Below are 25617 nucleotides of genomic sequence, written 5' to 3'. Positions count from 1 at the left end.
CCACATACTGAACCTCGTCAGACAGGAGGTGTCTGGCCGGATGCCCAGTTGGGCGAGCAGTGCAGGATAGGTTGTGGAGAGACTGAAGAACAGACCCGGGGAAGGCGAAGGAGACATAGAGGTTTATTGGGAGTTACTTACAGGGAGGTCCAGTGGCGGCCGACTGGACGGAAACGTGCACCAGCAACTGCGGGTGGGGAGGGGGTTGCTTTCATAGGCAAGGGACACAAAGGCTAGGAACCGTAGCTCAGGTGGAGGGGCTCTGTGTCCCTTTAAGACGAGGTGTTCTTTAAGTGAGATAAGGTAGGATCAGGGCTGGCTGGGCCCTGGATTGTTACAAATCCCAGCAGCTGGGCATCCTGCCGGAAAGGAGCCAGAAGGATACATGGTTGCAGTGGACTTATGGGCTTTTGCTGAGCAAGGTCCAGGCCCTACAGGGGGTGTGAATGATGTTTGTACAGAAGCTTGAGGCTACTCTTAAAGACTTCACTCATAGCTGACAGAGGAGCTGTTTACTAATTATTTCCAAGAGATAAGAGGAGGTACAGGAATACTTGAAAACATGAGAAACAACACAAGTCCATAAAAAACAAGTTTTAGTAATGATTTTAATAATCTTCCTGGGATCGTTTTATAATTCAATGTTTCTGAAGGAGGTCATCATTTTATAGGTGATTAATGTTCTCAGCACCTATTTAAACTTTTGTTTTTGGAAAACTTCTTGTAAGTGAGTGCTATTACTGCTATCTCTGTCTTCATACCTCTTTTTTTTTTTTTAATAATTTTATTTATTTATTTTTTTCCCCCAAAGCCCCAGTAGATAGCTGTATGTCATTGTTGCACATCCTTCTAGTTGCTGTACGTGGGACACGGCCTCAGCATGGCCGGAGAAGCAGTGCGTGGGTGCGAGCCTGGGATCCGAACCCCGGGCTGCCAGCAGCGGAGTGCGCGCGCACTTAACCGCTAAGCCACGGGGCCGGCCCTTCATACCTCTTTTTTGTTGTTGTTTTTCTTCTTTTCTCTTTATAGTTTTCAAGTTTGGTAAATGATGGCAGAGTATAAGTGTCAAGTGGCAAATTATTGGGTATTCCCTAAACCCTTTATCTGAAGGAAAATTATTTTTCTGAATCCATATTATTAGTCAAAAGGGAAAATGACTGACATCACTAGATTATACTTAAATTTGCGCTACAGAGGGTACCATGTCTTCTTTGCCACGTGGGAGGAGATACTGCTGATCCATTTCAGTACTCTTTGTAATGACAAGAGTCTTATTTAGAGCAAGACTTGTGTTTGGAAATGCGTTTGGACATCCTCGCAGATAATCGTAAAGGGCAAAGAAAGTATTGCTTTTAGAAAGGGATGGTATGCTGTGCTAATGTTTCTTTAAAAACCTCATGCTTTCGCAAGGGGTTGTGATGGGGTGAAAATTGGATCATGGGGGCAAAAAAAATCTTACTATTTTATATATAAAACACAGATATACATATAGTACCTAAATAGATATATCATATATGCTCAGTATAATGATTTCATGGGAGAGTGATTAGGGAAAAAAAGTCATACAGAGCTGCTGGGTGGAGCAATAATTAATTACATTAAATTAAATTAAATTTAATTTGAAAAGGTTGAGAAACACTGTATAAACCGTTAACTGTTAACACTTAAAAGCAGCAGTGTTGGAACTAGAGTTAATTTTCCTCCTCCAGGAATGTCATTTGAGGTGTTAGATGTTAAATGTTGGTGTTAGCTCACATGATAAATAGTGATTTTTTTATTCTTTCATGTCTAGAGAATTTGTTGTGGTTAGTCATGAGAACAGGGCTTTAAAAATCAATGGAAAGGTTAGGAGTCAGTAGTGACATTGGTTTTGCCAATTAAATCTCCAAGGAAAACTTGAACATTCGCTTCAGGCTTTTATCCTTGAGAGCTTGACCACTCTACAAGAGGCGAAAAGAACATTGGGTGTCTGTGTGGAATGGGAACCCAAGGAGCTTAGATTTAATTTGCTTTTGTTGACAGCCTAGGCCATGTACAAATTTGCATTTAAAAAGAAATTTACATTAGAAGTCTAATTTAACTCAGCCTATACTAGATAACTTAGATGTGTGACCAACACTTGAAAGTTTAAGGTGTCCGGCCAAGAGGTCAGGTCTTGTATGGTCCTGAAGCAGAACTAAGCTAAATGGCCCACCTGGAAAATTGACCCTCTCCCATCCCTGCTTATATGTGGGATAGACTTGATACTACATGGATATCCAGAGTTGAGGGTAACTATTTTGGCACATATAGGTTATTAGGATACAGATCTCTTAAGACATTTCACTACCTGTTTAGCAAAGTTAGTTGAATGCAACAGAGAACAGCAGCATGTAAATTTCCCTGTGGTTTGGAGGACGGAGTGGGCGGTGGGGAGAAATGTAGTTTTCTGTTATATTGCTAATGATGGAGCAAAGCTCCATGGTAGATCTGCTTTCTTTGCATAGATTCTGTCACTAATACTAAATTCCTGAGTGGTGGAATTTATTGGCAGATGGTGCCATATCCATGGGGTTACTTTGGGAAAGACCCTCCCTTCTCCGGGACGCCAGGGCTTCATCTGTGAACTAAAAGAACTCAGGTATTTTTCCAACAGCTTTTCTGATGTAATAACTCTATGATTACTCATCTGATTCATTCCATTTTAATTGTTTTCTTTTTTTATTTCTTAGCAAACGTTGATGTTTTAAAGGCAATGGTAGCAGACAACAGCGTGGGCGATCCTGAAAGGTGAGTGCTCCTCTTCCCAGTTAATGGGACATTTTTTTTGGTTAGCTACCAGAGCAGGTTTTCCAACTTGGTCACTATTGACATTTGGGCCAGATAATTCTTTGCTGTGGGGGACTGTCCAGTGCACTGTAGAATATTAACAGCATTCCTGGCCTCCAATCACTACACGCCAGTGTCCCCCTCCCCCACTGTGTGTGACAACCCAAAATGTCTCTACTCATTGTCAATGTCCCCTGGGGGCAAATCACCCCTTGCTGAGAACTGCTGTGTTGGAGAATAGTGATGGGAGGAAGTAACAGCGCTGAAACTGGGGACCCGGGTTGAGTCTTACCTCCACCACTTACTGACGGCCTTTCCCTGGGCCAGTTAACTGACCACTCTGTGCTCAAGTCCCAGCCTCAATAAAATGGAGACAACCACTGTACCAACTTCATTGGGTTATTATAAGGAATACAAAGTACCTCGGGCATTGAAAGACTTCCATGAACAATGATGATTAAATGAAAAACCAGGCTGGTTGGGGGGCACCTGCTAAGTTCTATTTTGTATCACCAGTTTTAGGTTATGGTTGTTGAGCATCATCGTCCTTCCTAATTAATTACAGATAATTCTATTTCTGTATAATTTTTCACTTCTTCAACAAGGAGCATTTATTGAGTGCCTGCTGTGTGCTGATTATGTGCTGGAGCTGGGTGTTCACAGATCCTTGCCTTGGAGACTTAGTCTAGAGGGGAACGGAGACGTGTGTATGAGGCATAATGGTGGAGAGCATGAGTGTGCTGTAGGAGAAGTAAAGACCAGATGCTCTGGAGGCTCCGTGGGGCCAACAGGAGGTCAGGGAAGGTTCACAGAAGAAGTGCCATCTGAATCAGGCACGTGACAGGCAGAGACAAGAGGCAGGGGCTGCTTGTAGGCAGAGAAAGTCCAGGAGAAAAGGCACTAGATCATGCAAGTGTGAGACGCACCTGGAAAGGGTCAGGCTGGGGTGGCCAGAGAATGCACTGGGGACGGTAGCAAGAAGGCAAGGAAGGTGAGTTGGGACCCAGTGACATGGTACGGAGTTTGGACCTTTTTCTGCTTACTCTGTGCGTGGTGCCTCCAGCACGTCCTAGATATTTAAAACGTGTTTGTCAAACCCGCTGTTAGATTTGCATTTTTAGTAAAGTAACTCAAAAATGCAGGAAGGTCGGTTTAGGAAGCTCTGGTGATGTGGTTCATAGAGACCTAGGGGCTCTGACCGGACACCTGGCATTAGGACCGCGTTCGTTCATGGTATCTTTGCCTCGGTCGTCTTTGGGCCTCATCGTGTAGTGCCTTCATTGAGTTTTGTGCACAGCAAGTGTTTGATAAATGTTTGTGGAATGAATGTTGTTAAACTTGTGAATTCAACTTTCTACCGTGTGGTGTTAATTTAACAGCGTTTTACGCCAGAAAGCTGCTGCTGTGTGTTTTTATTTGAACCATCGAAACAGCATCCCTAAAGAGCCCCAGAAAACTTGCGGTTGTCTGTGATGTTTCAGACTGTCTCCTCAGCCACAAGCTGCACTTTTTCATGTGCAACTGTGCCGGTTGTCAGCCGCATAAAAGCTGGTTTATGCTGTCATAAGACTTCCATGTGCCTTTGGGGCTCTTGGCACAGTCTCAGGTGTCAGGCTGTGCTGTGACGTGTTGCCCCACCTACCCTCCTACACCATGTCAGAGGGCTGATTCCTGGTCACGCTGGCCCTGTCCTGTTTCATTTCCTCCTTTTCTAGTGGAGCAGAGCCTTGACATATGCCCTTGGAAAGTAGCCAACCTTTGGCCTATATATTTCTGCTTTTTATATTTTGGATGGCTAGATTTCTTCCCGGTTATCAAAGTGGTCTCCCTTGTTTCTGAAGCACAACAGCATGGTGGTTAAGAACATGGTTTCTAGAATTAGACTGTCTAGATTTGGATCTCAGATCCGTCACTTATTAGCTGTGTGACCTTGGACAAGTTACTTAACTTCTCTGAGCCTCAATGTCCTCATTTTTAAAATGAGGAAATTAATAATACCTACCTTTTAGGTTTTTAAAAAAAATTTGTTTTTTTGAGGAAGATTGGCTCTGTGCTAACATCTGTTGCCAATCTTCCTCTTTTTTCTTTTTTCTCCCCAAAGCTCCAGTACACAGTTGTAGAGTTGTAGCTCTTCTGTGTGGGATGCCGCCTCAGCATGGCTTGATGAGCAGTGCGTAGGTCCATGCCTGGGATCCAAACCGGCGAACCCTGAGCCGCCAGAGCGAAGCGCGTGAACTTAACCGCTATGCTGCCAGGCTGGCCCCAGTGTTAGCTATTTTTATTATTACTGTTATCAACACTGTCAGCATCTCTTTTGAGCATCACTTTGGTATCTTGACCTAAAACCTTTCTTCCTTTGATGCAATAGTCAGATTGGATCAAATATTCTGTCTTAAGTCATCGGATCATTTGATTGGAATTTAAGTTTCTCAGTCCTCTGGGGCACATAGATTCAGGGCATCTCTTTGCTTAGAGATCTAGGCAGACACTTGGCTATGTTTGAGAAATTAGTGTGATTGCGTGAGAATGGAGATTAGTCATTTAGAAAGGAACCTAATACTTTAAATTCAAACAGTGCCGCATCATTAGAAGCAGTGGTTTATTTCTAGCCAGTTAATTCCATTGTAGAAGTGATCAGTCACATTATTGCTGTTTAAAATGAGCTGTCATTGCAGTAAGAGCTCGTACCTGCTGCCTAAGATCAGCTTACAAGGCCCATTTGTGTGATTGGAAGAGGCATTTTTTTCTTTTGATTTAAACCTGCTTCTTGCTTTGCAGGGGGAGAGATTGCTGAGCTGGCGTTTCTTTGAAGTAACAAGTTCTACCTTTTCCTTTTTCTTCCCACCTTAGCCCCGTGACCCCCAGCACTCCGGGGAGCCCGCCCTTGAGCCCCGGGCCCTTGTCGCCAGGGGCCACCCCAGGGAAGCACATCTGTGGCCACCATCTGCACACAGTGGGCGGTGCTGTCGAGAGGGATGTATGTCATCGGTGTAGGCACAAGCGGTGGCACTTCATAAAACCCACCAACAAGTCCAAAGAGGGCCGTTCGAGGCGCCAAGGAGAGGTCACTGTCCTCTCTGTGGGCAGGTAAGATCTCTGTGGATGCTCTGGGTTTGTGTGACACGGCTGCTGTGGTGTGTGGGTTTGTGCTTACCTGTTAAATACAGAGTATGTTCTCTTAAGCCTGGCTCAGGTCATATCTCTGCGCTTTTTAGATGTTTTCTGGTCTGAGTCCTGCATTTTTCCAACAGTGGAAGAATCCTAAGAGGTGGCTATTGCTAGATCAGATTCAGGTGTATTAAATGAGGTAAAAAATTAATTACTTGCTGTCTTAGGGTTCTCCAGAGCAGCAGAACCAATAGGATATATAGAGATATATGTAAGAGGAGATTTATTATAGGAATTGGCTCATGAGATTATGGAGGCTTCTGGAAACACCCTCAAAGACACACCCAAAAATAATGTTTTACCAGCTATCTGGGTATCCCTTAGCCCAGTCAAGTTGACACATAAAATTCACCATCACACTTGCTCTAATAGATAAGCCCAACTATACACAGAATAGAAGTTTATATTTTGCTTGTGGAAATCAGAAGATCAGTGGGTCGCTCTTCAAGTAGTCATCCAGAATCCCAAATCCCTTCCATCTTGTGGCTCCGCCAGGTTTGCTGGCAGAACAAGAAAGGACATGGAGGATTGTTCATGAGAGGTCTTAATGAGATAGGCCTGGAAGCTCACATTGCACTGGCTAGAACTCAATCACTTGGCCACACCTAACTGCCAGGGAGCTGGGAAATGTCATCCAGCCATGTGATGGGAAGAAGAGAAGAGATGGAGCTGGTCCACAGCTCTCCAGTCTCTGCCACATGAGCTCCAGGTGGATTCCTGTGACTGCTTTCTTTGAGTTCACCGCTCCTGTGTCCTGGGCTTCCCAGTCCTAAAGTGATGTGGAGAAGACACGTTTGTGAGGTGGAGAGCTTGCAGTTGGAGTGATGAATCAGTTTGACTATATGTAGAGCATTTTGCAGTGGAATGCTTCTGCCGTGTCTCCTGTTTTGATTTTGAGTCTCATGCGGGAACTGCATTGCTAAGGCTTTAGAGAGGCAGAGGAAAGTAATGGTTAAGAGCATGCATATTGGAGCAAGGCTGGGCGGCACTGAGCGAAAGTTGAGAGTACCGCATACGTGATCCTTTCTTCTCCATGGACACCACTACTTACACACTGTTTCCTCTCTCTGTGCCTCAGTTTCCCCCTCTATAAAATGGAGATGACATTAACACTCACCTCTTCTGATTTGCTGTGAAGGCTCGATAGGGTGACTCACGTAACGGTCTTAGACCAGTATTTGGCACTTATTATGTGCTCAAGAAGTGTTTGCTGTTATTATTATTATTTTAATTCAGTTGAGTTTCGTCGTGTTGCACAAGCAACGAGGAGAAGAGTGCAGGGCTGTTTGCCACTGACAGCAGAACAGCACAACTCCTGACCACACCGTTTTATTAAGAAGCAGAGTCATAGGAGTTGACGAGTGTGGAATGTGATGAGAACCTGCGGCTTGTTTGGACAAAGCGTATTTTGTTTGCTTTAAAAAAAATCTGCTGAAATTTTCAACTCAGATTCAACATGGCTGTTTTAAATGCCCAAAATCCTTCTGTATTTTTTGGATGTAGAATACCATGAGTGTTTAATATTACAGGCTGCGTTTTGGCATGTGTTGCTTAAAAAGAGGCTTACAGTTCGACAGAACAGGCTAGCGGTTACAGCTCTTCCCTGATCTTGTTTCACTTCCTCAGAGTCTCCCTCCTCCTTATGGTTGATGACCTCATTTTGGACAAAGAAGGAGAATTTATTTTAGATAGTTTTAAGGGAAATTAAAGCCAGAACCAGAGCGAAGCTATTATGAAAGACTTTAGGGATTTGATGATGATGTACTAGAGAAACAGTCAAATTGAGTAAATTTTCTTTGACTTCTTTCAATTCTTAATGAAATCTCTTCCTTAACTTCCTTAACTTTTTCCTTAAACCTTAATTAAAATTAACCCAAATTTGCTTAAAAAAAAAAGGCGAAAACCAAACAGACACAAAAGCCTACTGCCAACTGATACTGATAAATGCATAGTTGGGGTTCCTCTGGCTTTGTGTCTATGTGTGTGTGTGTGTGTGTAGAGATGGGACTCTCTGACGGGTGTACTTTGAGAAAGACAGCTCTCTGGTGATCATTTTGGTTAAATCAGTCTAATTTGCAAATTAGTTTTGCTTTTAATCAGCCTTCTGTGGTTAAAACAACTGATGTTAAAGCTCATGTCACCATAGAAACCACAACTCTGAGGCTGTTTAATAGTTGAGTACCCATGTGGTTTTTTTTTTTTTTTTTTTGGTGAGGAAGATTAGCTCTGAGCTAACACCTGTTGCCAATCCTCCTCTTTTTGCTGAAGGAAGATTGGCCCTGGGCTAACATCCGTGCCCATCTTCCTGTACTTTATATGTGGGATGCCGCCTCAGCATGACTTGATAAGCGGTGCTTAGGTCCGCGCCCGGGATCCAAACCTGCAAATGCCAGGCTGCCAAAGCAGAGCGTGCGAACTTAACCACTAAGCCACCGGGCTGGTCCCAAGTCCCCATGTTTTTTAATGCATTTTCCATGCTCTGTAAAATATCCAGCATAGTCCCTGATGTGTAGAGTGAAAATCAGCTGGACGGTTCGGCAGGGGACGGTGGGATTTGCTGGATAGGAATGCCCCTTCCATTGAATATGATGTTTTTCATTGCTGTCCTAACTTTTGTCTGAGTTGGTTTGGGATCCTCTAGATGGATGATTTTTGGTTCACTCGTAATTCTTGTTTACTGGAAAAGCACAACCCGTCAAATCTCTTTACCCCCTTAGGTTTAGAGTTACAAAAGTGGAAAACAAGTCAAATCAGAAGGAGCGGAGAAGTTTGATGTCGGTTAGTGGGAACGATAGCGTCAATGGGGACGTACCTGTGACACCTGTGAAGAGGGAACAAAGTGACACTGAGTAGCAGGTGAGTTGTTTGCTGACATTGGGTGTGGGGTGGTGCATGGTGGGGAGAAGGTACTGAGAGCCTCCCTGGGGTCTGTGGTGGTATAGACATGACTTGGCAGGGAAATGAGAGTGCTTTTCTGGAACTGGTAGGACCGTAGGGGACTGAACACGATTACTTGTCTGTCCAGAACTTCTGTGTAAAGAGGCCACAAACTCAGGTGACTCCAGGACAGTGAGGATTACTTATGAGACAATGTGGAGTGGTGGGGATTGTGGCAAACTAGAAATCACATAACTCATCTTAGGGCTTGCCTTATCAGAAGGCAGAAGGCGCTTAGTGTTGCTAGATCTTATGCAAAAAAAGGTGGAAGTCTAGATTTTTTAAATGAGAGACCACCACAGGTTTTTGAATGTTGGCACCTTATTAAATTTCCTTTAAAAAACCATGCAGGCCAAATGAAATACAATCATGTCGTCATTTTTAGGTAAACTGTGATTAGAAAAAGGCTGGAGCAAGCAAACCAATGCTTTGTCCTTTGAGTTGGAAACCAGTTTTCTTTGATGTGCCACAGTTCTAAAATACACCCCCAAAAGGGATATTACTCTTTCCACCAAATATTTTGAAGCAATTTAAAAGCAAAAGTGAATGCTTCTTGGTTTGACAATTTTAATTTTGGAAGATAGTGCTTAAAAAAAAAGTCTGTGATAACTTGATATTGGCTTAGCTTTCATCTTACTCTTTTCTTTCTGTTCTGGCTTGAGTAGCATTTATCCCTTTCATGTTTCTTATTATATGTAAAAAGGCAAGTGTGAAGACTCAGGAGTGATCACGCTCCAAAAGCTCCAATGGAACTGTCAGAGGCTGGACATTAAGGCAGAGGAGGTTACACTTACAAAGAGAGGGGAAGAGGGGCATGGGACGTGGACTGGTGGGGCCCTGGAAGGTACAGGGAAATAGCAAGGTTGAACCTGAACCCTTGAGTAGGTGGCCAGGTTCAAATCCCAGTTTGCTCTCAATAGCACTGGGAACTGGGCAAGGTACTTTGGCTTTTTATGCCTCACTTTCCTCACTGGAAAATGAGATAATGCTACCTGCCTAGGGGGGTGACAGTGAGATTTCTGTGAAATAGCACTTGAAGCCCAGGGCCTGGCACATAGGAAATCCTCAGTTAGTGCTGCTGATTATTATAAATTAATTCTTTTTTGGTTGGTGTGGCTGAGTTGGGGAGAGAAGTGGCTTTTGAGTGAAGCTTCTCTGATAACCTGCCAGGCTCAGAGGGGTTGAGAATGTTCTGGAAGTAATCTGGAAGAGTTATGGTCCTGAATTCTGTAAGATGGAGGGGCTATGATAGCTTTCCAGGGCTAATTCTTGCAGTCTTTCCTTTGGGGAGATCTGGCCCCTTCCCCTGAGTTGAGGAGCTGAATAGGGAGAGAAACAGAGCAGACAAGTTTGTCTTTGGCTTCTCAGCTAGTTACTGGTGCTTTGGGGAAGGAAACTAAGAGGATTTTAGGAAGAGGATGATGAAGATAGTGGTAATAGCATCTAATGTCAATTCAGTATTCTAGTCTTCTGGGTACTGATACATATCTCACATGTCACCGTTATAAACATCTAATGGAATGGATACTATTATCCCAGTTTTGTAGATGAGGAAACCAATGAATGGCAAGGGTAAGTGACATGTTAAGGGTCACATAGCTGGAAAGAGAAGCTGATTTGAACCTAGGTCTCTGACTGTAAGACCAGCTATACTCTTCTATCATCCTAGGATGCTCATGAAGGGGTAGCCCTAGACCCATGAATGGGAGACATTTCCCCCAATGAGCTAGAACCTTGTGGTCTGATACGGTAGCCACTGGTCACCTATGGCTACTTAAATTTAAATTAATTAAAATTAAAAACTTAGTTCTGCAGTTGCACTAGCACGTTTAAAGTGTTCAGTAGCCACAGATGGCTAGGGTCTGCCATATTGGACAGCGCAGATACACAACATTTCCATCATTGCAGAAAGTTTTATCAGAGTAGATGGTACCTTAGATGTTGGAATTGGAATCCTGAGTGACTTGGGTGAATTAGAGAAGCATTCTGATTAAAGTCATGAGGACTTGCCTGTCTGGGAAGAGAAGCATCTGGCTATTCAAGTCCAAGATGAGGAATGCCCAGCCAGGTTAGCCTCAAAGAAAGCATGGGTTGTAATGACAGTCTGCATATGAGTCATCAACCAGGCAGTGTATTGAGAGATGGAGCCCACCGTGCACAAGAAGACACTGCTCGCCCTCAGGCGGGCGGTGCAAGGTGATCCTCTGTAAGGCTCAGCCTTATTAGAGCCCCTGTTAGAGCCTTGCTAATGTGCCGTGGCTGGTTTTGGCCACTACTGCCTGCAGAGAGGCACTTGAGAAGGTTAAAAGAATTAGGATTGCTTAGCTGGTTTTCTGGTCCAAATTTTGTATGTAGGAATTTGATCGAATCATCTGAAGTCCTGACCACGTCTAACTGGGTTACTGTTTGACAGTCTCTGCAAAGCGCACAATTATCCACCAGGATTTCGTAAAAAATGAATTTGATCAGAAGACCTGGGCTCACTTCCTAGCTTTACCACCTGGAAATTGTACTTAACTGCCCTGGATATTAAATTCATTGATTAAAGCAAGTGCCAGGAGAGTGTGTGGCATGTAGTTTACTCTCCACAGAGGGTAGTCTTATTGTGTTGTGCTGTCCAAATCAGCAGTGAGCACACAAATGACCTTAGAAAGGGCTGCATTTTCCAAGCCTTCAACTAGTAATTAATTTTGAAATTAAAAATAAAAATTTTTATTATGGAAATTTTCAAACAAACTCAAAAGTAGAGATGATAATATCATGAATGCTCATGGGCCATGCAGTAATTTAATTATAATACCTACTGTGTACTGAGTATTTACTATGTACCTGGCATGCTTTGAAAGACATATTCCATGTATTAATGGATTTCACCCTCACAATAGCAATAGGTAGGTGCTAGTTAGTATCCTATTTTGCAGATGATGGTCTCAAGCACAGAGAGTTTAAGCAACTTGTTTAGAGTTACCAGCAAGAATGTGGTGGAGTGTAGAGTCCAACCCAGGCAGCCTGGCTTCTGGAGTCACAGACTTCACCACTCAGCTGGGTCCTGGGAAGGCGGGTCCCGTGTTTAGAGCCTGCTGGGGTTGGGACCTGTTGAGTGACAATGTCTGAGGCCCCCAACAGAAAACGGACTCTGAAAAAGGAGAGAAAGAAATATTCATTGACATATTAAAAAATTTATGTATCCATTAAAACTTTTCTTGCTAGATTTCTTATATTTGTCATCCCCAAAAAGAGTATGTTTGGGGTATTTAACATGATTTGATTTTCCAACTAGAGATATCCTGAAATTATTCCTTCTGGGCCCAAATCTGTGGTTCTGGACTGAATGGAACGATTTACCCTAAAATGCAGTGAATATAATAGGACAGTGTCTTTTATACAGTCTAATACAATTTTTAGAGTTGTATTTTTTCCTGAAAAATTTTTTTGTTTAAATTTGGATTTTTAGCCAAGTTCTTTTACTGGAATGTCTTGCTTTACTATAGAATTGATTCAGATATTCAAATGCAAATGCATAACTACTCACTGGTTAGGTTTCTTTATTTTTTTTTTAGTTAAGTGGTTGATACTAGAAAGTAGACTTAGTGTTCTAAATAGAACACTAAGTTAGACTGGGGCAGGATTTCTCGCTCTCTCTTTCCTTCTCTTTTTAAAAAGCAAAATCAGTTGCCCTTATTCTTTTCCTTGACCTGAGTTCTTTTTTGTAGCTAGATCTAATTTGCCCCCTGCCTGATTTATTTTGGCAATGGAGTTAAAATGGTTTCTTTTTTCCACAGAAAATGTGTTTTGATTTCGTCTTAGAAGAATAAGCTTTTGTTCTTCAAAGTTAAATAAATCAAATTGCTTTCAGCCTCCGAATGCCACTGCCTTGTCTTCATTATCACTGGTCTTTCGCTTTTAAAAATGGTACTGTCCTAAGCATTCTGCATCGCGTGTTTCTGAAATATGTTATGCTCCTTTTTCATTTTATGGTGGTGTCTTATTGAAACATTGATTTGGTAAATTTACATAACAGTGTTTTTATCAAAACAAAAATTCATAATACTAGATGTCTCTTTTTATTTTAAATTGTTTTATTATGGAAACTATTCTATTAATTCTTATTTAAGTACTTTATTTTAGTGATTAAAAACTGAGTTTTAAGCTGCTTAGGTTTAATTTTAACTGTGCCATTAACTACCACTGGTTTTAGGCAAGTGACTTAACTCTCCAGGCCTTAGGATCTTCCTCTTTAAAATGGGGTCATGTCTGGATTTAAATGACATAATGTGTGTGTAGAGTTCTTAAATCAGTCCTTGGCACATAGTTAGTATTTACTAAATATTCAGTGTTATCAGTAATTTTCATCCCATTCTCGGTGGTCTTAATTATTTATTAACCCATGTCTGAGGCATCAACTTTAGGTATTGTGAATCCCTTTTACACTCTTATGACATCTCAGAAATAGATATTTGGCAAGTCCCTTAGGAATTTGGGCCCTTTTCTTGTATATGTTAAGAGGCCCTTAGAAATAACCATTTCTCTCTTACTGGAGGGGGAATCAGAATTAGTTACAAGGCGATTGAACAGTTTTGCTGATTTGAGTTCTTTTCATCGTGAAGATCAGAGGATGGTTTACATTAAGAGGTGTACATTAAGAGTGTGCACTGAGAAGTTTTCTGCACTTCACTCAGTCACTACTCTGCTGGGGCTCTGCTCGGGGGAAAAGTCTCTCTTTTGCCGAGACTGTTTCATGGATCAGGCTCCCTCTCTCCTGAGCGTCTGTGGCCAATCACCAAGTCAGCTTTCCTGACCTTTGGCACCTTCATTTCCTTCTCTAACAATCAGGAAAGGCAAGCTTTTCTCCTTTCCTGTGGACTCTGTGACAGGCCGTGTAGTGGCGGGTCACTGTGGGGCCTCCCCTGAGGCTGTGTGGCTTTATTTGCAGTCCTCTGCGTCACGCTTCTCATCTTAACTCTCCAGGGAAGGAGAGGATGTACCTTTAGTTAGCTAATTTTTTTCTCCATAGCTTATATTTTTTTCAGGCAGGGCTAAATACTTATTTTATAAAAAGCATAATGATCTCAGATTTGATGGGAGCCCCTTAATTTGATTCACTGGTGTTAAAGGGACAATGACATATAAATTTATAAGAAGAAACTAACCTTGAATAGGCATGGATAGGACCATGCGGCTTGATTTTCAGTTGCTGAACACATTTCTACAGGGTAAAAGCGGAAGTTTGTCTGATGCCTGTGTTGTTTTTATGTGGAAGACCAGTCCCAGTGAGTCCATCTTAAATATGGAAGTGGAGGGACGTTGACATCTGTCTAGGACCAGTCAGTGGCTGTGCAAAGAACAGGCGGGTAGAACTGGCCAGATGAGGAGAAAAGCTGAGCGAGGGACAGAAATTTAAATGCAACCTTGTGAGTTATGGGTGATAATCTCTCCACTTTACAGATGATGAACATGAGAAATTAATTTTTCCCAGATTCCTGGGCTAGGTAGTGAGAGGGCTTGGATGGGAGGAAATCCACACTTTGGAGCTAACGGGCTCAGTGGCTTTGACTTTCGAGGGAGCTTTGCTTTCTCCAGCAAGGAAAAAAACAATCCTCCTGTACCTTAGCCGGTAGCTCACAGTGGTGATCATTTCAACATTATCGGCCTTCACCAGGCATGGCGTCCTCTGGTCTCCTGTGGGGACCCTGTGATGTCATTTGGCTGTTGGAGCTGTACCTGGATCAGGTCCAGGTTTGTGAGCTGTTCTGTTTTCTTACAGGTAGACTAAGACCATAGACTGTGAGCTCTCACAGGAGCTCTGTAGTTCAGGTCAATTCAGGTACAATTACATCTTTTAAAAGTATTTACTGAGCCCCTACTCTCTGCCAGCCACTGTGCCAGGCCTTGAGGTTGAAGCAATGGGGAAGATAGACAGACAAGGGCCATGCTCTCGCTGAGCTCCTGTTCTAGTTGTTGTAGTAGACTTTTGTCCCTGTGCCCCCAGGCCCCCTTGTTTCAGAGTAAGGAGGCCCTAGGAGGTCATGTATGTTGTTCAAGGTCATGCTGACAGTTAATCCCAGAGCCTGGACTTGGGCTTCCTGAGAGTTCAGTCCCCTCACTCTCTCTAAAGTAGTGGTTGTTAAAAGTGCTTGAAATTGAGTCATTTTTTAAAAATTGAAAAATAAGGCATGCAGGCAATAAGATATTCAAACAGCATAAAAGGCTGCAGGGTGAAAAATAAGTCTTGAAAAAAAAAGTAAGTCTTTCCTTCATCTATACCCCTTCTCCCCCACTACACATGTCTGCCAGTGCTCTTTCCAAGAGGGGACCACCGTTATCGGTGTTCCCTATATCCTTTCAGGATTGTTCTATGCATGTTGATGCTTATCCAGCATATATAGGTGTGTGCACCCCCTCTTTTGCCCTTCTACAAATAAGAGCATAGATACTTGTCTACACTTTGCTCTTTGCTGAAGTTGGTGACTAGTAGATTTCATGGACTGTTGAGTTTTACTCTCCCACGTTGATTGAGCCATAAGGAGTGAAAATGCTGGGCACATTTTAAAAGTTATATGCCGTGTTTGTTCTTGGTTGTTGGGAATAGCTCCAATACATTTATGGACATAATCGCGGAGTTTTTGGTGGACCTAAAAACATACTTCACTGTCATCAACTGTAATGTTCTTTAAGTTATTTTTCCACAGCATTGCTCTGTCTACAGAAGGAACTAAAACGTATTTGTCAGTATTCTTGGAATGTAGACAACACGGAGGACCAGAGGTTTTTGTTTTGTTTTGTTTTGAATTTCCACCAAAGCAAGCTGTCTCCTCCCTTCCGGGATCTCCCTAGGCAGGGTCTGTTCCAGGGCCCCTCCCTGTTGTTGACTAGAACTTGACCCGCTGACCCCTCGGAGAGCTTATCTCTTCTCCCATTGTAGCCCTGTCAGCCCTTTCACAAAACTTAAGAAAGAAGGGCTGTGACATCTGCCCTTTTCACCATAGAATCTATAGCTTTGGAGGCTCAGGGAGGCTTTGGAGGATCTAAAGGCAGACCTGCAGGGGCTCCAGGGAGGTAGAAAATGAAGTACTTTGGAGACATTTCTTGCCTAGAACTAGAAAGAAGAGAGAATTAATAGTTGTAACCAAGATTTTTATTTTTCTTAATTTGTAACTTGAGACTTTGATCTCTACTAACATTAAATAGCTTAAGTAAATGCTAGTGTCTATTTGTCATAAGTAACAGGACGTAGGATGCTGTAGTGATTCCACAGTATAGGTTCTGAAATCAGACTGTGCTCAAGTCCTGGTCTGTCACCTTTTAGCTGTGTAATTTGGACAATTACTTAGCCTCTGATGCCTCAGCTTCTCCATCTGTAAAGTGGGGATAATATTAATCATACCACCGACCTCATAGGGATGTTGTTCCCTGGCACTTAGTAAATGCTAAATTGGCAAAGGCTAGGCGTTATTATTGCTGTATTATATCAGGCAAGCCCTATTTAAACACTTAGCAAATAAAAGTGTGATAAATTGATGTTTTTGGTATTTTTTAAATTTTCCTGAGGCTCGGAGAGGCCAGGTTAGACATAACCTATAAGGTGTTGTTGTTTTGTTCATTTGATACTCAGGTAGAGACTTACTGATGGCCAGTTACCTGAAATCGTGCTCACAAGCCAATAGACAGGCAATGTCTATCTTGTTTGGTTTTTCTTATTAGAAAGAGGTGGTACTATTCAGAGTAATGAGTTATTCTACCTGTAGCTTGGTGTAGACATTGAATCATAGGTGTGTTGAGACAATTATTCCCGAACCAGGTTCATTTTGCCCGTCTCGTGAAATGCCAATCGCCAAGATGATGAGTTTGCAGCAGAGAAAGGGTTTACTCACAAAGCAGCCAAGCGAGGAGAAGGGAGAACAAATCTCAGATCCACCTCCCCGAAAATGGAGGTTTGGGATATTTACGAGGTAGAGGGGCAGGGTGGTCTGAAGTGTGGGGATAGATGGTTGGAGGAAAGGAGGCGTCTGGTAATTGATGGTCTGCACAAGTGTACTCAAGCTTCATGGCTCTTCACAGGGCACATGTTCACAAAATGGTGGTGTTAGCATGATCTGAGGGTAGGGTTTTTAGTTCCCTGACATCAGGAGGTAACCTTTCAGACACCTGCACAGGCCCAGTTGGTGGGTTGGTGGTCTCAACCCACCCGCCTGAACTGGCCTGAATAGGACAGGGGGTTGATTCGTAGTTCCTGAAAAACAACTCAAGCCCCCGTTACCATGGTGATCCAAGTGTCAGAGAGATGTTATCTGTGAGGAACCTAGTGGGAGTTGGAGAATGTATTGCCTATGTATATGACTTTGAAAAATAATCAGCACCGCTGACAATGAGCGGGTGAACAACTGAAAACTGCCATTAATAATTGCCACAGAAAACTTGTTACTAGCTACCTAATCATCGGTGGCTAACTGTCCAGTGGTTTCACTAATAGGGAACTGCTAAGTTACATTTAAATAATTCCCATGTGAATCTGTTTTTCCAGGTACAGAATAACTTTTGATATCAATTACATTTTACTTGGAATAAAGTACTCTGAACCGTCTCAAGGGCTGGTAAATCACGTGTTCAGTTATTGTCACTTGGGAAACCCACTGTTGCTAAATATATGAACACATTTAAATTACTGTGAGTATATAACTCAGTGAATAGCAACTCTCAGACTTGCCAGTAAGATCCAAATCTAATGTCAGAAGATACAAAGCTACAAGGAGTGCAGAATTTCTCATTGGCATTATTCAGTAAAGAAGGCAATATAATTTGCAGGAATATATATTTTCTTCCTATGCTACTAAAAGCTATTTCATCGAAATATAATGATGTACACCTGAAATTTACATAATTTTATAAACCAGTGTGACCTCAATAAAATAAAAAAAAAGCTATTTCCATTTGGAATGGAAAACAATACCTATAAACATTTTTATTTTTCCTGAATTGGCCCACATGCATAAAAAGTTGCTGATTGTTGATATGAAAAAGCTAAAATTTTAATTATTAAACTCCCTCCCAAAATAGGGATTGTAATGTGGCAGTTGTGATATAGTGATTTATAATAAGAATATATATTTGGTCTTCATCCTGTTTCTGGCACAGAGCTCCTAGAGCCTGAAAGGTGTCCTTTGTTATGTTAATGAGGTGAATTGTGGAAAGCCCCTAGGTAACCAAAGGTTGAGGGCTGGTTTCCAGGGGAGCCAATCACGTGATCAGAAGGTTGGAACTTCTGTTCCCACCTTCCTGACCTCTGAGGAGGGGAGAGGGGCTGGCGATTGAGTTCTATCACCAATGGCCAGTGATTTGATCAATCTTGCCTACGTAATGGAGCCTCCATAAATACCCAAAAGGATGGGGTTCAGAGAGCTTCCAAGTTGGTGAACTAGAATGCTTCCATGTGGCATCGTGCCAGGCCCCAAACTCCACGAGGACAGAAGCTCCTTTGTTTGGGACCTCTTCCAAGTTTCTCTTCATCTGGCTGTTGATTCCTCTCCTTTAATATCCTTTATAGTAAACCAGTAATCTAATGAGTAAACTGGTTTCCTGAGTCCTGTGATCTGCTCTAGCAAATTAATGAAACCCAAGGGGGGGTGGGTCGTGGGAACCTCTAATTTATAGCCAGTCGGTCAGAAGTTCAGGTAACAACCTGGACTTGGGATTGGCATCTGAAGTGGAGGGCAGCCCACTGTGGGACTGAGTCCTCAACCAGTGGAATCTGATGCTGTCTGCGGGTAGACAGTGTCAGAATTGAGTTGAATTGTAGGATACCCCGCTGGTGTCAAGAGAATTGCTTGGTGGTGTGGGGGAACCTCTTCCCACCCCCACCTCTCTACCCCACATCCCGACACACACACACACACACACACACACACACACACATACAGGAATTGGGTACAGAACTCTTACAATGCATGAAAGATACAACGGTCAGTGAACATGAAAAATGCCCAACCTTACTAATAGTCAAATAAATAAATACAAACAATAATGAGATCACTTTTTGCTTTTCTGTTGGCAAAAATGAATATTAACATTAGCATGATGATATAACTTACATCCAAAATGAGACTCTTCTGAGAGTAAAAGGGAGCACCATCATTATTCATATTTAATCATAGGATAAACATATATACACTGAGACCTCCAGGCAAGCTAGTTCACATGGTCTCCCTGGTGAGCACCCAGTGTTGGAGAGGGTGAAGGGAGATGGGCGTTGTCACCTACCTAAGCAGAGGGGCTACATTAGTATAGTAGAGTTATATATACAGACACAGAGCATCTACTATATATTATTAGATGAAAAAGCAAGTTATAAAATATCCCAGTTTTGTTTAAGAGATGATCCGCCATGTATCTCATTTTGTCTTGGGTTGAAGCTGATTTTTTTTTTTTTTTAAGGCATTTTCTTTTATTATTATTTATTTATTTTTCTTTCCCCCAAAGCCCCGGTAGATAGTTGTATGTCATAGCTGCACATCCTTCTAGTTGCTGTATGTGGGACACGGCCTCAGCATGGCCGGAGAAGTGGTGTGTCGGTGCGTGCCCGGGATCCGAACCCGGGCCGCCAGCAGCGGAGCGCAAGCACTTAACCGCTAAGCCACGGGGCCAGCCCTGAAGCTGATTGTTTAAACTTCCCTTTCTATAGGCTCCAAGTCTCTGACGGCTTAGACTGTGTCTTCTCACCTCTTGATGTGCCTTCAGGTGGCACTTTGTACATAGTTGGCCCTCAGTCATGCCTTAAGAGATATAACAATAGCTCAGTCATCTGGTCATGAAAATAGACCTCTGCAGATTAGCTGAATTCTGGTTCCAAACTATTGTGAAATAAGTTAAAAAATGATTCTGTAATACAAAAAGATTGTAGTTCAGATTGCAATAGTGAGATTTTTTATGAATATTTCAGTCTAATATTTATGAACTAGACAACGTTGTAGTTCAGATTGAGTTCCTGAGATTTTTTGATTAATATTTCAGTCTTTAAATGATTCTATCCTATCTGTTTCCTCCTCCATTTCTTTGAGGTAGTTTTTGACCTCAGCTGACTTGGTAGTGTTGTGTGTGCAGAGTTTGCCCTTTGGAAGTGAAAGTAATTCTTGCAGTTCTTATCAATTGACAAACATTGGTACTGGGTTTTACCTCATGGCTTAAACCTTTATATGTGCATTAATCAACTGGGTATCTTGTAAGAAAGCAGAGCCCTGGGCTCCAACCCCATAGATTCCGATTTAGTAGGTCGTGGGTGCAGCCCAAGGAATCTGCAGTTTTTAATAATATTTGAGCCAATTCTAAAGCAAATGCAACTGATCATCCTGAGAAATACTGATTTAGAGACTGCATGGATTATTAGCCTAGATTAGCATGAGTCTGTTGTACCTTTTAAATAAACATGGAGTCTTTTTAATATTAATTTGTAAAATTGAACATACTATTTAGACCAGAGCAAGATTTAAAAGACTACAAACACCAAGTACCTTCTGATATCTTCCTATTAATCTACACCCACCAAGATGCCATCCTGTGCAGGCAGTCCTGTTGCAAGACCATAGTGCCGCCTTTTCAGCGACTAGAACCTGAGAGCACATAACCACAGAGTATTGATTAGAGCCTGGTACAAGATAATCCTCTGAGGAAGAAATTTGAGTCCTGCGGGATCACAGATTACTGGTAAAAGATCGTGTACATGTAGCTCCAGGACTTGAGTATGAATATTACTATCAAAATGTTAACTATATTTCTATAAACAACTTTCCCCATTTATTTTATTTAAAAGTATTCTAGAAAATTCTTAATCCAGCTAAGTGATTCTGTAGCCTTGTATCTATTCAATGTCCTATAGGTGCACTTTTAATCTTCTCAGGGACTGGGCCCCTTTTATTTATTTATTTTTTATTATCCTTCATATGTATATATATTTTTGTGTGTGTGTGTGAGGAAGACTGGCTCTGAGCTAACATCCATTGCCAATCCTCTTCTTTTTGCTGATGAAGATTAACCGTGAGCTAACATCTGTGCCCATCTTCCTCTATTTTGTATGTAGGGCACCGTCATAGCATAGCTTAATGAGTGGTCGGTAGGTCTTTGCCCGGGATCAGAACCTGTGAACCCCAGGCCGCCAAAGTGGAGTGCGTGAACTTAACCACTACACCACCAGGCCGGCCTCTGGGCCCCTTTTAGAGTATGGGTTTTTAGCATCGCTTAACTGTTCCTGTGTAGCCACAATGACTTCCCCAGGGAGTGGCCATGCCACTAGTTTGGCATTTCCATTCTGTTGCCCTCACACAGGTGGGGAGCCTAGGAGTGAGGGAACCAGAAGATCTTGGTGATGCCATGTCTTTCTGCGTGGTGAATGGTGTGCTGGTGCAGTGTGGGGATGACTGTGGCCTTCCAGGTCTGACTGCCTGCGGTCGAATCGCTGCTTTTAACATTTATGCTTGTGTGGCCTTGGGCCAGTTATTGAACCCGTAAGCCTCAGTTTCCTCCTGTGAAAGCAGGAATCGTTGTAGACTCATGGAATCATTGGAAAGATTGAGATAATGAATCTAGAGTGCTTAGGATGGCCCTGCCTATGTGCAGTGCCTGGCACATAGAAAGCATTCTGTAGATGTCAGTTACTATTATTATTCATCAGATAGTCTTTTCCTTCCTTAACACTCTGTCCTTTGAGGTCTTAATGTTCACTGTCCATGGATCTGTTTAGGTTTCTAGTATCTTAAAACATATTTCTAATTCTTAAAGGGACCAGATCCTTTTTTCAAGAGAACCCTTTTTAACAAGGGACATATATGTCTCAATCAAAGACATTGTGGCTTTTGTGGAACTATAACATAATAATGGAATTATGGCTTTGTCTTTAGAATTGTGTAGTAAGCAATAAACTCTAAAGAAAAAGATGGCCTCTTCCTCCTTTCCAGATAAATCTTATCTGAAGTTCTTAATTTCTTTCCATCAGTCTTGTTTTATGAGGGAAATGGTCACACTTGGGATTTCTGAATCATCTTTTCAGTGTAAGCAAGTTTTCCTTAATTTCTTCCAGCTTGAGCACTCACTTGTGTATGACTGTAATCACCAAATTTTCTCCAGAGAGAGAGGTCAGGCTTGTTAATTATGTGGGGTCCCCTGGTGATGGGAACTGAGAGTAATGGGTGGGTGGAGTGTCTTCTCCCTGTCCCCCACCCTCTGCTGCCAGCCCTCCCTAGCGTTTGCACCAGCCCACACATGGTTTCTGACTGCTGTATGACCAGATAGAAGGCATCTTTTAACATTAATGTGCCGTGGTAAAGAAATACTATTTTAAAGTATGTGTTTGCTTATCAGTGTGGATATATTCACAACTGTAGAATAAAATGAGAAGAAATTTAACATATGAAAATGCATCATGGCGCAGTCCTAGAAAGAAGGCCACACAGTTGGAAATTTACAAGCCATAGAGCGTGTGGTGTCTTCTTTCCCCTAGATTGTCATTCTGATAAGACAGATATTTACCTGAAAATTGATCGCTGCTGTGCTGCCTTGAATAAGTGTGTGTTCGTGAAGAGAGAGAGCCCAGAACTGCAAGTTAGTGCTGGGTAGCTTTTAAAAAGTTTAACTTTCCTTGTTTTGCTTAGTTTCTGGTATTAGTAGTGAGGACTTGAAGCAGCAATTTGTATTTTTCACTTCCTTTCTCAAAGATGCAGCATATGGTACAGTTTTAATCAGCCTCAGATGGCAGCTGTTGAAGAACGCCAGTGTGGTTGTTGAGGGCAGAGAACTGGATGGTGGTCATGATCCTAACATTTCACCGTTTGGCGTGTACGGACTGCCTGGCCCCGTATTAAGTATTGTTCCTATATTATCTTACGTGAAACCCCCAACAACCCTTTGAAGGAATGCTACAGAGAGGGCCAAGTTTCAACAGCTAGTTTGAGGGGTCTGCATTTGAATCCAGGCCTCCTGCTCCAGACGCCTCCTAACCCAAGCCCTCGGTTTTGCATGCCCACTCCTTCAAGTCGGTCAAATCTGTGCAAAGAACTCCAAGTGGAAAGTTCTCCTACATTGGAATGAAGACTCTTACTGTGATGAAACATTACATCCTAGGCCTGACGTCCCTCGCCCTTGACCTTCTGTTTTCCTTGATGCAAAAAAAGTCTAGGTCTAAGGGAGCAGATGATAAAAAGAGGACGTATAAAAATAGCTGAATACCTATTTTCTAGAAAATGGCCTAGTTTGAAGTGTTACTGGGAACACTTCTCTCTTATTTTTTACTTTTTTTCTTTTAGGACCATTTTTCTATTTCTCCACCTCTGGCCTTTCTGCTTGTTTCCCTGCTAGCATTTTCCATCTTCACTGGCTCTCAAATGAAGTATTCCCAGACCTGACTTTGTTCAGTTTTACAGTTCAATCAATAGTTCAGCCATGCTGGGTTGTAGCAATGCAGTGCGGGGAATTACTTGTTTCATTTATAATTAATACTCGATTGTGCTGTTTGAGGGGACAATGTTTTGTTTCCTTTTTAGCTAAGGGGATAAGGATATTCCCATTTAGTGTGGGAAATCTCTTTTTTTCTTTCTCTCTTGTTCTCTCATAATCACTATGAATGTTATAAATGACAGAATGACAGAAAAGGATAATATGGATACTATTAGAGTACGTATCTTGAAGGATAAGCTGTAAAATAAGTACAAAGTAATACTTAAGACATTTCTATCGACTTCTTGCTATTTCTCCATATTTCTGCAGGTTGGTTTCATCTCTGTTTTTGTTTAGCGTTTATAGGCAAACACAATTGGCGGACCAGAAAATGTTTTGTTTCTTAACCTAGTGTAGGTTGTCCTGCATGGTGTGTATGTTTCAACATACACAGGCAGCTCTAGAATTTTAGTCCTGTCCTGGGGTATCCCAGTCTTCAAAACAGGAAAATAAAAGGGTACATAACTGTCACTTAGATGAGACACTTGTACAAAGAACCCTTTGGAAAGTAGAAAACTATTTTACACATTTGTAATGTAAATGTAGCCATTGCCAAGGGGCAGTTGTTAGAAGAACTTAGAAATACAATACAGGGCCCTCAAGGTACAATGAAGACCTGAGACTGAGTGTTTCGTCAGGAAAATCGGTGTGCTCAATAGAGACCCAGAGTTAACTCTCTTTGGTGTGGCTTGGGAAAGATACCTTGCCTGATACCTGTAAGGCTCCTGGTGACTGAGTGTGTTCACCTGCTGCTCATTACTTGACAGAACGTGGCTGAAGAAGTTAACACGTTCCGGAGAAGTGTTAGTGACTCAGAGGGAGAATGCCCACCGTCACCAAAATAGAGTGATACCCTTAGTCTACTGTGGTTCTCAAATTCTATTCTTTCTTGACTTATAAAACCTTGATAATGAGGTCCATTTGAAATTGGAGTACTTAAATTTCTTTAGACTGAATTCGAGAAGAGAGATATAATGGAGGAAGGAATGCGGTGGGATGGGGTGGGACGAGGTGAGGACGGCTTACAATTCCTCTGTGTTTTTAAATATTCAGGCAGATTAATATGTGATCTGATGTTTACCTTCTGTAAAGCTTTACCTTTTTTGTTTTCTCTTGCAGGAGTGACTTTATTTGAAGAGTTCTAAGAGACTGAAAACTTGAGAGATATGAAGTTGCCTAGGGAATATTTTTTTTGTCTTTTATAGTTTCTATCGTGGAGTCTGCAGGCATGTGGATAAAAGCTAAAAGGGAGTATTGTTGCCAGGCTGGATATGGAATTCAGTTTGCTTTGAAACAAGTTTTGGTTGAAAGAGTCTGGTGAAAAATTAATCACATTTCCAGGGAAGAAGAGAGTTCATTTTTTTTATCTTCCCAGCCACCACGCCTTCCAGTCCCCACCCCACCAGCCTTGGTGAACACACTGTGGTTTTTCCAGTATGATCAGCATGTACAGTGGAACTATTCCTGTACAGTCTGAGCTGTTCTCGAGGGTGTGTGTGTGCATGCCTACGGATGTGCGCGCGTGCCTACGTGTGTGCGCACGTGCGTCTGTTCCCCCACCCTTACATTCCATTGCTACTGATTGTCAGAAGATCCTATTACACTTTAACTGTTACAAAGGATAAAAGATGAATCTTTGGTTGTGAAAGCTCCTTGAAGATAATCTAGTCTAGCCCTGAGAAACTCATCCTCCCAGAGACCATGGAGTCAGATGGAACCAGATTCTAGACTTTAGATGCTGACCAAGAATTCAGCATTGACTTCTGCTACCACCATGCCACTCCTAGGTCACTTATAAAATACTAAGAGTTTTTTTCCTTAACTTGAGGTAAGCAATTCTTATTTAGTCCACTGAATAAAGAGGAAAAATGGTTTAAAGTCACTAAAAAAAAAAAAAAAACCAACCAAAAAACTTGTTTTGACAACCCAAGGCCAAAACAAAACCAAAAAACCCCATTTCTGCTGCAAGATGGGCCTGCGCCGTCCTCTGGCCTGTTTTCCTAGGTGCACTTCCTGTTTTGTGTCTTGTAACTAAGGTAACGAAAAGATTCTTAGTGGTTACTTGACCGTGTAGGCCTGGAAAAATCTTTTTTTTTTTTTGAATCTTTACAAAACACCTGAAAGAACCGAGAGGCAAAGATAGTAGTACATGTATGGTGGGTCTGGGCTGAGGGGTGGGGGAGGCCAGTTTCAGGGAAGTCTTCTGCCTCCATATCAGTGTTGGTGTGG

The 25617-nt window shown here is 42.2% G+C and overlaps 1 protein-coding gene across 1 annotated transcript in view; it reads left to right on the top strand.

Moving 5' to 3' along the window:
• RELL1 (RELT like 1) overlaps positions 1-24908 on the top strand; it is a 63432-nt gene extending 38524 nt beyond the window's left edge. The window contains exons 4-7 of the mRNA XM_058546869.1: positions 2712-2769; positions 5659-5895; positions 8694-8832; positions 24508-24908. Of these exons, the coding sequence (XP_058402852.1) occupies positions 2712-2769; positions 5659-5895; positions 8694-8829 (431 nt within the window). The 3' untranslated portion in view covers positions 8830-8832; positions 24508-24908. The remainder of the gene's footprint in view (positions 1-2711; positions 2770-5658; positions 5896-8693; positions 8833-24507) is intronic.
• Positions 24909-25617: the final 709 nt, after the last annotated feature.

Source organism: Diceros bicornis, chromosome 8, assembly GCF_020826845.1.
Source record: "Diceros bicornis minor isolate mBicDic1 chromosome 8, mDicBic1.mat.cur, whole genome shotgun sequence".
In the NCBI taxonomy this organism is placed as follows: domain Eukaryota; kingdom Metazoa; phylum Chordata; class Mammalia; order Perissodactyla; family Rhinocerotidae; genus Diceros; species Diceros bicornis.
This window is presented reverse-complemented; position numbering and strand designations above follow the sequence as displayed.